This window comes from Odontomachus brunneus, unplaced genomic scaffold (genome assembly GCF_010583005.1).
Source record: "Odontomachus brunneus isolate Ranch 3 - 2012 unplaced genomic scaffold, Obru_v1 Obru_scaffold_077, whole genome shotgun sequence".
Classification (NCBI taxonomy): Eukaryota; Metazoa; Arthropoda; class Insecta; order Hymenoptera; family Formicidae; genus Odontomachus; species Odontomachus brunneus.
Genome location: NW_022639527.1, coordinates 1,280,206 through 1,293,692, shown reverse-complemented (window position 1 = coordinate 1,293,692; position 13,487 = coordinate 1,280,206). Strand labels below are relative to the sequence as shown.

The window sequence follows — 13,487 nt, the reverse complement described above, 5'->3', positions numbered from 1 at the left end:
TTATTGAAACCAATAATTTTGTAGATATTTACGTAAATATCTTAGAAAATGCGACTTTTTAAGCCTTACAACTTTTATTCGAAACATTTTTTTCTAAAATGCTCCCCCGCCGAGTTATCTTGCCGTTCCGGTACTTTTGCTAAACCCTGTATATGTATATATATACACACATTACATCATTGAGAAACGGTCAGCCTAACAGTCGGTTAACTTGTCGGGGATCAAATTTGCTCGAGCTTGTCTTGCGTATGTTTTTTTCTCTTTAATTTCGTAAATAACTAATAAAACTAGTGATTGCGTTAACTTGAATTTTATTTTTCGATCGCGTGAAACGTAACGCTGTCGTTTCTATAATCAAAGCGATCTTGCCGGTCTAAATGGTGATATTCGGTTCGTATTTTGCTTTACAACGTTTTCCTACACGCGCTAGAAGAGCAAGTATACGAAAAGTAGTACTTGTCGCGTATAGTGAACGAACGAGTAGAGATATATTAGAGATATTTGAGACTAATATTTCTCGTTGATGTTCGAGCAAGCACGCGATCGCTGTGTTTAGGTTTGTTTATTTCTCCTCATCTTACTGCAGCAGCTCAAACTTTTCGCATTCGCACAAGTCATCGTCCAATGCCTCGTGATCGTCGAAGGAACTCGTCGAAGCTAGAAGACACTCGTCGACTTCGATACCCTGCTGCAGATCCTTTCTGCTTCCTTCGCAGAACAAGAACATCGGATAGTCCGCCTTTTGATTCGACGGTATCACTAACTGTAACAAAAACAGAGAGATACCGACGTTGACGTTATATGAATTTTTTATGTATCTTATCTTCCTCTGTATCTTCTTTCTCATAGCGTTTCATTTGTGCTTCTCTATTATTTAGTACGACACTATCTTACATGTTTTCATCTTCTAAACCACGATAATTCCGTAAGCATTCGATAATTCCATAAGTCGTAACATTTCTAAATTCTACTTCTTGAATAGATATATGTATAATAAAAAAAAGGAGATACGAGTACATTTCATTGAAATCACGTTAGCGTACAACTACATGTATCAATTTCACTTCCCACTCGCACGTGTTCCAAAACCATAACACTTACCCGTTCAATCGTCTCCATGAATTCGGTAAGCGATTCTCTGTTAGGAAAATAAAAGCCCACGCAACAGCTGGGGTCCATCTTCGAGAGCAACATTTTCCTTGGCGACGTGCAATGAAAGCTAATCAACGGGAAGTTCTCCTTCGAGACGTCGACGGTCTCCTGACAGTAATGCGGATCAAGGTGGATTAGCTTGTCGTCCTGGTAGCCGATGAAGTAGAGCGAATGTCGGGGTCGACCTCCGATAACACCGATGCACGCGTCCAACGTCAGCAGCGCTGTTACGCACGGTGCGTACACGGGGTTCAATTTGTCGGTGCCGAGCATCAGAGGTACGAGTAGTATCAAAGACTTCCATCCACCGTCAGGGGTGCGACAAGCTTCTTCGACGTCTTGCATATATACTAAAACATATGAACCGTTAATTCGTACCTGATACATCGTAATCTCTACCGCAGACGTAGCTTAGTCTTTAATATAATACACGATCATATTTTCCATCATACTAATTCATTTGTATTGCACAGTTGCCAATAATACAAACCTGCGCAATCTTGAGCAACGTACACCGCTAGCCGACTGAGTTTACTGTTGGGAAGCTCGCCAGTGCGTCCCACAGCTTGACTTAAAAGATGCGCGACGGAGTTGGGACCGTACCAATCGCCCGCCCGCTTCCCCGTCGATGCGCTGAGAGACACAAGTCTATGTATGGAAAAAGGCGATTCGGGCTTCGACTGATCCGCAAACCACTTGATGATCATTCGGTGATTGTTGTCGTCCCGCATTTGCTGAGTGGTCTCGATAGGTTGTTCCGGCCGCCATCTCCATTCTAGACAGAATAAGAACATGAGTTTTTATCAATATTAATGCTACTCATCGATATAACTCTCTTTTCATCCTAATCTACTCTTCGAATATGGTGACTTTACTTAAAACGCAACTTAGTGAAAAGAAGAAGTAAATAAATGGTAAATTCCTCGCAGCAATCCTAATCAAGAAGAGAGTCAGAAAGTAGGAATAGTTACCACGTCCGAGGAAATGGCAGACCAATGCTTGTGCCAGCATCATTTGACCGCTACGCAGCATACAACCCCAGCCACAGTCCGTGGTGAAAGTGGAACCGTTCAGAATTGGAAATTCCCGTCTATATGTGAGCCATAGTCGTGACGCGAAGTCCCTCTTGAATTCCTCTATGGTATTCTCAAAATTGGTGGCGTCCATCGCCAGGGAGACCTGACTGCCAGTTCCTACCGGTTCCAAGGCCTCCGAGGCGCTTTCCAAGGGATCCTCGGACTTTTTTAAGTAACATTGGCCCAACAACCATACAGGAGATTCTTTAGAGAAGTTCGCCTTCATCTTCATGGTCCATCCTGCGGCCGAGAATGGAAAGAGATGTTCAGTACACCTCGAGCCGACGCTCTGCCATAACTCCGCGAAGTATCTAATCGAGATACGAACCATACTTAACGTTATTCCACATAGAGAGCAATTTCGTTTTCACCTTACTGTCGACTTCCATGGGGGCCGTGCTGTCGTCCAACGGTATCTCCGCGTCTGAGCTGGGGATAGCAGGGACGCGGTCGCTGCCAAACATCCTGAATAAGTCCATTGTGTCGGAACTAAAACCGTCTGGAAAGATACAATACACGTTCAGCTGTGTTCTATTTTTGGTATACTGAGAAAAAATTATTTTTCTCAGATAGCTTACTATCTTTTTTAAAAGATAGTAAGCTAGAAAAATATTTATTTTAATATCAAACATTCTTCAAATAAGAAAATGTACATCTTAAAATCTTAAGAGAACTTTAGTTGCTTACGAAAGCAACTATTTACTCTATTTAAATAAAAGAATTTAGATCTAAGTAAATATATTACTAATATCCATCAAATGAACATTTACTGTTTTTTAAATATTTTTTTTCTCTTAGTGAACATCTGAATGCTTTGTTTGCTGTGTTGCCCCACAAACATCACAATGGTGGTTACAGCAACTGTAACACTCAACGAATGGAATAATATAGAACACAGGTACTGATATCTGGATTGAGCTATATTTTATTTCATGACTTATAATCAGTGAAGATAATGCTCTTGAAAAAGAAAGTGATATGTGGAGAAAAAGAAGATATCTTATCCAGAAAAGAAAAGTATTTCTTATTTGGTACAGATAAGACATCAATTTTCTCCATGAAATAATTCCATAAAAATTGTAATTGGCTTATCATTTCTACAACAGAGTATTTGAAAAGCTTTGTTCAAGAAAATTGGGGAGTTTAATAAGTTATTGTGGCTCACACATGTCTAATAGCAATATATTAGTTTTCAATGAAAAGTTTGTATTTATTAATGTTTCCACGAATCTTAAGTTTTTGAGAGCTAGGAAATAGAATCATCTGTCTGGCATTTAAGAAATGGTACAGGAAAAACCTGGAATTCGAAGAGATAATGGAAGATAATGAAACATTGTGACTGAGATGGTAGTCTGATGCCACTGTTATAATAAATCACAAAAGTAAATACATGGCGACAGGACCACTGAGTACACCTTGCACTCTTATCTTGTTTGCAATGGATGTGGCATGCACATGTGGAGCCAGCGTTATTTGGCTTTCACCAACATGCTTTAATGAAGCCAAATTAACGGTCAACAAAACGACGATAACAACAGCTAACAATCTAACAATTTGCAGCAAGTAACCGAGAGTGCCCTTCAAGTGCTTTAAAATAACGTCTATTCCAATAAATGCCATTAATATACCTCAAAACGCCTCTCAGTCCTCGTCTCTATTGCTTCTCCGAGCGACGCAGTGAGCATTGCAAAATAATCGCGTGATCGGGTGAACGTTGCAAGGCGATTAGAATAACACTGGATAATACGTAACGGAAACAATGCGAGTGAAAAATCGCCGCGTAATCCGTTTCTTATCGCGCTGTCGTTTCGCAACGCGTCTATCGCCGATAATTCCGCAACAAAACGCATTTCGATCGTCCTCGAAGGCTGAGAGACAATGAACGCTATGAACGAAACGACGCTGCACTCACCTAACCTCTCCCTCGACGACTGCACCTGGCCGTTCATTTTCCCGTGGGGGGGAAGCGATATTTTCGCTCGTGGACGACAACCGCGTCGACGACACCGATATCCTGTGAACCGTCGAGCGAGCGGCAAAGGGCGTTACATTTTCTGCGCACGTGACCGCGACGACGTTTTCACAGGACGCCGAGAGGCATCGTCGGATCGACCGCCCGTAACCCGATTACGCGTTGTTTCTCGGTGCACACGCACATACACGACGGCGGTGCATCGGGGTTACCGCGAGTCCGAACAGACACGACCGGATCCCTGACAGTTCTCAGAATCCCGAACCCGGGGAGGCCGGATCGACGGCGTCGTCGCGTAGGTTAGAAACGCTACGCCGCGGATGGCTAAGCCGCGCGGCCGTCGTGAACACGAAAAAACGACGATCGCAACATCGCGAAGTGCGCGCTAACGAACGGCTAGAGCGCGTCCTGCGGCGACGCGCCGCCGGATTTTAAAGCGATCGCTGACCGCCGACGGCAGCGCCGCCGCTCTCTGGTTGCGGAGGCGCGCGGAGAGATGACGCGCAGAGAGGTGGCGCGCGAAGAGATGGCGCACGCGGTACCACTCTAATCGACCGTTACGATCTCGTTCGTTACGCATCGATGCCGCGGAAAGCCGGAATCAGTCAAGGATGGATGCAGGTGGATGCACTCGACGTCATTAATGCCTTTCGGCTTCGAATTTGGCCATTTCCCGGCCGAATGCGCAAATCCTGTAGGTAGGTAGACAGATAGGTAGGTAGTCCTAGGCATTGTTCGTATCAAGTGAACGATCGGATGCGTTAATGCCGTTCCCCGTGCACTCGCGGTTAGTCAGCGATCTTTGACACGCGAGATTCATCGATTTTTGACGTTCTTTTTAAGTGATGAAGCGCTTAAGCTGAATAATTAGCAATCATGAGGAGACGCGTTTCTCATCGGATAATTCGACCGCTAATTGCAGACGCATGGAACAGCATTAGCGCGTTTTGTCGTGTACATGTGTATACAATGTATTCGAGCGGTAATCGCCATTTTGAAACGCGCGGTTGAGTTACGAGTAACGGAAATTTGAACGAGTTGATCGATTGCGGTGCATCTGTTACGAGCACGAAGGTGTACTGGTAATTTACCTCTATTTTATGATAATTGATAACGTAATATAACTCATAATGCGATCATACTTTATTATATTGTAGAAAATAATGATTCATTATGTAATTTATGCTACAGTAACACTGGTGGCATAAATACACTTTAGATGTAAATTATTACTTGAGATTTGTAATACCTATACAACACAAATATCCAAAATATATTTTAGAGATGTCCCAGAAATATCACATATCCCTGGAACATCTCTGGAATGTATTTTGAACATTTGTGCTGTATAAGTAGACTGATGTTTTATTTTAAGCACAAAAAAGAGAGAAAGAGAAATTTTGCCAACATATATAACGTAATATTATTAAATAAAATATTATCTCACGTTGTTCCTCTGTTTGAAATAAATTTCTACGGTACTCTCCCTCTTCTTTTTCTCTTTCTTTCTTTTTTTATTTACCTACATTTGTTACCTTCATTCTGTTCAAACTCATTTTTATCAATATAGATGATTAACGCGATTTCAAAGTTATCTTATCGCGAGCATTGCATATACGCGTGATGCCGAGTTATTTGCATCCCAAGGTGAATACGGGAAAAGACTGATGAGTCAAAGCTCCGTGTACTATTTATATGAGTGTTATTACATACACAGGCTTTTTTCGGGAAATCAACAAGGCAGAAAGGGGGAAGAAAGAGAGAGACAGAAAGAGAGAAAATGGAGGACGGAAATTCAAAGCGCACGTAATCACGTGACAGGTTTTCCCTTCGCTACTATAGAAACGTTCCGAGGTAGATCAATAAGAGGATCGCGTCCCATTTATTAGAACCTTACTCTCGTATCTTTTTGTTAAACAGACACCCTTGCCACTTGCTCGTGCTATTTCACGGTTTGTAACTACACTCGCTTTCCGAATCATGTATTCCATCTCGGGTCATTGGCCTTAATTAACGCGAGGTCCGACCGCGATTATTTTCGTCGGAAAACCCTTAGGGCCGGTTTTTCAATGATAAAACTTAGATATCAACTTAAACTCTGTGTAAACAAAACAAACGCATTGTTAGAATAGAATAGACTTGAATTCAAGTCTAAATTGCTATTGAAAAACCGACCCTTATAGATTTATAACAGTCAACTGTTAGCGATACACATTGTTGCACAATGCGAAACATTATATTGAGCTATTAATTATTTATCCCAACACATCGCGTCGACACAACACAACGTGAAACATTAAGCGAGCTGTTAATCGTACTTTTATCGTCTTCACGCTTTCAATTACGAAATAAAAGTATCAATCTCTGGATACATAACTCTGGACATTTGTATTATTGTGGTCTTCAAATACAAAACTTCAATATATTAAAACTTTTAACATAACGAGTATGTACATATATATGCATATATATATGTACATATATATATATAGAGTATTGAATATATATATATATATACATAATTTTTAACTATTTACTCTTTCTCTTTTAACTTTTCTCTTTCTTTCTTAACGTTTTTATCCCTTCAAAAAGAAATATTTAAACTTTTAATACAGAATATATATATATATATATATATATATATATATATATATATATATATATACTGTATTAAAAGTTTAAATATTTCTTTTTGAAGGGATAAAAACGTTAAGAAAGAAAGAGAAAAGTTAAAAGAGAAAGAGTAAATAGTTAAAAATTAAGTATGTATCCAAGTACTTTTACCTTATTCTTTCGCGAGGAAAAAATTTATAACGGAAAACTCTACCTCTCTTCAACAGACATTAATTATACGCCCACAATAAATAAAAGACCACACTAATCGTGAGGAAAGTTGTCTCGTTTCTTGCATTCAATGAAAATATTTACGACCTGATCAAATTTACAAGACCATCGAGTGGGAATTGAGAAATTGACGTAGAAAATTAATGTAAAATTTGTAATTCTTGCAGAGATCAAACGGAAGACATCCCTCTTTAGAGTGAAAATCTCGTGCCATCGCGGAGACGATGATCCCAGGGCGTAGAGTCTTCAGGGACTCAATTAGGCTGCTGATACGAGTTAAGGGCGAGCTTCAGCGTCCGATGGGTATATCAGTGTCTAAATAAGTCGAAGGTACGTTTATAACGGACTTGTCGCATAATAAGCGACGCCTCGAAATAATAGCGGAGAGAGAGCAGTTAATAATTAACGCATAATATATCGATCGGCCGGCGATCCGAGAATACGGATTAAAAATGATACGCGATGTAGGTCGACGGCTTAATTAACGGACGCCTCTTTTATTTTTAGGCAATCGATGAGACGACGCGTGGCCCACGCCGAGAATCGCGGAATCGCCCGATCCCGGGATGATCCCGGGAGGAGTCGGCAGTCAACTATGAGTGGCAGATGCTACGTGCTGTTTCTACAACGTGGCCGTGAGTAATGATAAAATGTCGAAAGCGAAGTCCTGCTAAACTATGGGATTTCGACGAGCAACGAAATTGCTTTTCTGTAAATTTATTAATGCAATTTTTTTAATGATGGTACCGGGAGCTTAACGAAGTTTCTGGTATCCGTCGAGAATCGATAACGATGGAATAGACGAGAGAGAGAGAGAGAGAGAGAGAGAGAGAGAGAGAGAGAGAAGGGAGACGGGAGAAAAAAGTAAAAGCGTGAGATTGTCCGAATTATCGATTACGCGTCGCAAGTTATCACTATTTATCGCGCGAGTAGATATTAATGTTCCGCGCAGATAAATAATTACGGGTTATCTTTCATAATGCGTGACGCCTTTTCACGGGCTCGTAATGCAGACAGACACGCAAGTGTATTTTTATCGATCCGCCTTAATGTCTGATTCTTTTCACAACTGCAAGTTTCTCCACTCTCCTCTTTTTTCCTCGGAAATTCCAAGTGTACAACGCGGACAGAGGAAAGATACACGCAATGGCTGGGTTTTCTCGAAATGAATCCGCGCCAGAGAGGAAGGCTTCGCCGAAAAGCGATTGTTATCTGTCAGATTGCAGCTCATTCGTATTAACATAACGAACTAAAATCTTTTCTCCACGAAAGCGCATTGCAGCAATAGTTCCCTTCCTTGTGCAAGAGCATGCCACCGAAGATGGGATGCGCAAGTGCTTCCCTTCGTCCGCTGTACACTTAACTCGTTTCGAGTGCAAAGAATTCAGCATCGAGAGGCGGTAAAACGAACTCTCGATCGTAACGTAGCGAAGGGGTGTGCAAGGTTGAAAGGGATGGAAACGAGAGAAAAGAGAGAGAGAGAGAGAGAGGGAGAGAATAAGGCATGATACCTCGCCGAGTCGGCGTAACGCCGTCGAAATGACGGCAACGGCGGAAAGCTGGCATGCGCGATTCATCGCGGCATAACCAATAAGCCCCGTAGAAATTCCGGCTTCGCTTCATTGATTATCGCGTGAGCGTTCGTTCTAAATTTCGCAGCGCTGTACAATTCGCGCGGGCCGCACGTGCGATCGCCGCTCGCGATTCGATGAGGCTGACGGCCTCCGCGTTCAAATTCAACGTGTGCTATCGTGAAAAGCCGTCGTTCGACTGGAAATATGAATTGTAGATCGCGCTCGTCCTAAAAGTACAATGAAATACGGAATACCCGGGAATAGCTGGTACTTAATGCTTTATGAGAACAGATCTGATCTCCGAAATACGTTTGTCTCACGGAGAAAACAATTCCATTAATGTAGCTGAATTTTCTGTTATCTGGAAATCAGATGAAAAACTCGATTTGTAGGAACAGAAATATTCCTACAGGAGGTTTTCACTCAGCCAATTGTTAGTTATTGTTACCGCAACCGAATTTTAACGCAGCTGAATGTTCAGACGAATGTTTTCACAATAACAGAGATATTATTTCTTATCAACGAATTGTTTTTCGTCTGACCTCTACTCAGTTACACAAGCTGAATTTTTTCTCCACGTGCGGGAGGGTCCGCAAAAAATACAAAACAATGCGCGTGTTGATTCTATAAATTGCAAAAACACACGACACGCGCGTCACGCGCTCTCATTCAATTAATATTAGCAATTTATTGTTTGGAATTTAGCGTAAGTTCGCGAGAAAAATCGCGAAAGGGGAATTGCGAGCGCGTGCACGTATTACGAGGGATTATACGGAGGAAGATTGACGCAGAGAAATGGAACGCGGCACGGCAAATGCGAACGGCGCAACAATGGACACGGAGAAAGAGGGTAGCAGAGAGAACTCCACACGGAGCGAGGACTCGCTTCGTTTCTCTTCTTTTCGCTCGGAGCGCGAAGCTATTTCAGTTAACGCGGACGAAGGAGTCACAGCGCATCACGAAACGCCGCCAGGCACGCTCACCCGCTCGCTTTTCCTTCGTGTTACACACACACACACACACATACACACACACACACACACACACATGACAGAATTTCTCTATTTTATCGTAATACCCGCGTATTGCTCGAGCTCTCCCAAAACTCACTTATTGTGATCTTAATAACGGATTCTGTGAACGATTGGAAGTCAATTCTCCCCGCAAATTTCAATATCGCGTATCCTCGTGACAAAATCTTGAGTAACGTGAACTTTGAAGTAAATAAATGCCTGCTTTGAAACGGACTCTACTCGAAAGTAACTAAAGATCATGACTTTATTGTCTGTTTGTAGCTCTCTCTGAAGTCCCGTTCGCAAGGAGACTATTATTTCTCTTGATTCGACTACCACGAATGTCTGGACACTTCTATTCCGGAAGCACTGGTCCCGAATTTATCAGAGGATCCGTCGAAAGAGGAAGAGAATCTTTAACTTCATCCACAATTATCCTGAATTAAAATTGAAAACGTCACGATTTGCGAGACACTCGGTATAAGCACGTGAGAAATCCGCACGTACATACGTACGTGGCTATTCTTGGGAAGCTCGCGCAATTTTCGTCGCGGACCGTTTTTCCATTACACCGTTTTTATATTAATACGTATATGCGTACTTTAAACGGGATCGGAATTAGGTCGCGCGACAATATATCGACGGCGCGCCATAATTAGGATAAATGTCGCAGCGAGAAATATTAAGCGCCGCGAAGAAAGCCATGACCGTCACGGATTATTTCCAATCAGCCCGATGTATCCTCATGTATATTGTGTATATTATGTATCTTCGTATTTCGTGCGAAAAACGATCTTTCGAAATCTTGGAATCAGACTAGATCATGCAGTGTAGTGTTTGGGATTGTGAAAGTACGCGTGCACACACAAAACGTCCCATTCGTCAGGTCAATCTCATATTATCCGACGAACTTGGAGTCAGCTCCTCTCCTAACGGCGATAATCTCGCAATTAGAAGTCAGCGTTACGAAAAAACAAAGCTTTCTGAGTCCCAACATTGCGAAAAGCTCATTCCTAGCTTTCAACCGGATTCAGCGCTCAGATAGAATTTTATTTTGAAGTTTAATTGCAGAGCCGCGCGACGTTGAGAACAGAAAGTTGGCGGAAAACTGGCGACGGGCAGCCTCGAAATTTGCACAAAATTTTCACGATCGGCCGCGAACTCACCCAAAGTTAGTGCTCACCGGTGATGTTAAGGTCGTGTGTCGGCGCGACACCCTGTGTGTTCAGCACACGACGCGATTCTAATCGAAGTTTCCACTCGACAACGCGAAACGAAAGGAATGAATGGAGCCAGCGACGTCGCGGCTCGCGTATCCAAATATTTAACCAGGAATATCCTAGTCGTGTCCCACCGTGTTCGCATGTGACGAACGAAGGCGCGGTATCGCGCGGATCGTTCCATTGCTATTGACATTTTCATTATCCGCGTTACGTCGCCGTGTGTATTCGCGCCTTGTTGCGATACCGCGCCGAACGGAACATATCTCGCTCGTGGACGGAAAACTCGAAGACAGGTAGCCGTGATGTTAAGCCGGATCAATAAAATGACTTATCCCTATTGCCTTCGCAGAGCATGACGTCTCTATCTGGAGCACAATGACGCGACGTCGGGGACAGAACGCAAGCGGGACTGTGAAATCGAGCAGAAGCTCGACAGCTGCGACAGAGACTTTTCGGGGCGAGAAAAGATTCGAAGATTCGCGCATACGTCGATGTATGCGACGTGTGCCGAGAGAATCGGATGTCTCCTTAAGTGCCTCGCTGCTTTATTATTAAAGCAAAACGGTGAAGTTAGTCGGGAAATATGATTTCGCTAATCAAGTGGGATTTATACTGAAAAGGAGATCCGGCGATCGTATTACATCTTCTCTATAATTAATGCTTCTATCGTCTGAGCAAGTAGCAGACCTAAAATAAACGCAACGAACGAGAGTCCTTGTAATAATTAAACCTCTAATTACAGGGCGCGAAAACACGACGGACCTGTCACAGTGTCGCTCGTTTCTGCGACAAAGGAGCGATAATTGATTCGATTTGTACTCCAACTTTCTCGGCGTGAGAGCGACGTAGGACGGATCAGCGAAATTCTCGCGTTTCCATCTCGCCTCAGTCGAGCGCATAAGGGTTTCACAGAAGGTTATATCCCGGCTCAAGAGATCCCGCGCGAGGTGGAAGGAAAATCTTAACGACGCCGTCCACGGCACTACGCGAGGCACACTCGAGCATCGCTCGGCGGACTCTTGTGCCACCGGATGACGACTCAAGCGAGACGGACGAGTGGAAAAAGAGCATGGGCTCGTGAAAGAAAGAGAGAGAGAGAGAAATCGAGCCAGCAAGCCGGCGGAAGACTTGCCTTTTAGCCCAGAAATTTCACGCAAAAATCCACCGACCCCTTTGCTCTACTCCATTTAAGAGCCGGGAAATTGCTGAAAAATTCGCGCCGTGCAGAAAATTGCACACCGATACGGCACTGTCGGCAACGGCAGAGAATAAGAGAGAGAGAGAAAGAGAGAGAGAGAGAGAGAGAGAGAGAGAGAGAAGGAGCGAGGAGCGACCAAGTGGAGGATGCGGGTGGAACCGAGCGGAACCGAGAGCAGAACGGAGCGGAGCGGGAGAAGGAGTAAGAGAGAGACGAGAGAGGGTGGCTCACGAGACGGGGTGGAGAGCGCGAGAAGGGGTGGTTTGGTGGCCCGCTCGTTCGTTCGGCCCGTTCGGCCAGTCGTGCTGTGGCGGCAACCGCGACATCGTTGTCGTGCACCACCCTCGACTGTCGCTGCGAGTTCCTCGCGCGCATCCGGACATAGGGAAGAAGACAATCCACACGAAGGACAGGGACAAGCTCATCCTGGATGCTCATCCTGGTGGGGCTCGTCGTGACTCGTCGTCGATTCTAATCCAGTGGAATCGTCAATCGTGTCGCGGAGGGTGCGGGGTAAAAGCGCGACGTGCGTAGGGGTGTCTCCGAGTTACATCGAGCCGTTTAAAACGATCCTCTCCCTCTCTGTCGTTCTTCGTCCCTCTCTCTCTCTCTCTCTCTCTGTCTCTTTCTCTCTATCTCTCTTTCTCTCTCTCCTCCCCTATCCCTCCCCTCCTTCTCTCTACCTCTACTCTCGCGAATCCTCGTGACGAGATACAGTTCTCGTATAGGTCAGGTCTCGCTCGTGAGATCAAAACGAGATTGGCTATCAAGGGCGGGAAAAGCGAGCGCGCTAAACGAACGGTAATCGTTTCATCGGGGATTCGTAGTGACGATTTTAGGGAAGTGTACATTCCACCACTGATCCGACGACTTTGAAGGATTGGCGGGCGTAAAGCGGCGCGCGAGCACAAGTCGCGGCGAGATTAGGAGAGAAAGTGAGGGGCGAAACGAGAGGGAAAGTCGCGAAATCGGTCGGCGGCCAACGACGAGTTATCGTTGTTTCTCGGCCCGCGAGGATCGATCGCGTGTAATTAACGCGCGATCGTGTAGGAAAGCGTGAGTACGATTCGCAATTTCGCGAAAAACGCGGAAACTCAAAGCCGCTGAACGTCGGACATTCGTCGTCACGTTTTACCCGCGACTAGATCCGAAGGGGTTCTCAGGAAGCAAATTGGCCACGAAGAGTCGGACTTGAAGAGCCCTCCTAGTCGCGGAAATTAGTCCACGACTCTGCGAGGGACGAAGTTCAAGATCTATCGCTGAAGCTCCCGCAGGATCGCCGGACTCCGGATGGATCGATGTTCTCGCCAGGATGAAGAATTTTACTGGGACGTGGCAGTTGTCGGTATGAATACCAATTGTTAATTCTATCAAGTTACGGGAGATTAATCGAGTTAGCGGAAAAAAAACCCGTACTGCAACGCTCCATAGATGG

The 13,487-nt window shown here is 44.2% G+C and overlaps 1 protein-coding gene and 1 pseudogene across 7 annotated transcripts in view; one reads left to right on the top strand and one right to left on the bottom strand.

Moving 5' to 3' along the window:
* Positions 1 to 155: 155 nt before the first annotated feature.
* Positions 156 to 13,487, bottom strand: part of LOC116847423 (cysteine protease ATG4D) — a 30,815-nt gene continuing 17,483 nt past the window's right edge. Inside the window, exons 1-6 of one of the 7 annotated variants that reach the window (XM_032822407.1) lie at positions 3,857 to 4,085; positions 2,600 to 2,727; positions 2,124 to 2,539; positions 1,643 to 1,927; positions 1,102 to 1,502; positions 156 to 763 (exon numbers count right to left, since the gene is read on the bottom strand). In XM_032822407.1, coding sequence (XP_032678298.1) covers positions 578 to 763; positions 1,102 to 1,502; positions 1,643 to 1,927; positions 2,124 to 2,539; positions 2,600 to 2,727; positions 3,857 to 4,078 — 1,638 coding nt within the window. In that variant the 5' untranslated portion in view covers positions 4,079 to 4,085 and the 3' untranslated portion in view covers positions 156 to 577. The other 6 variants (XM_032822412.1, XM_032822411.1, XM_032822413.1 and 3 more) reach the window with 6 other exon arrangements.
* Positions 10,978 to 13,487, top strand: part of LOC116847425 — a 5,815-nt pseudogene continuing 3,305 nt past the window's right edge.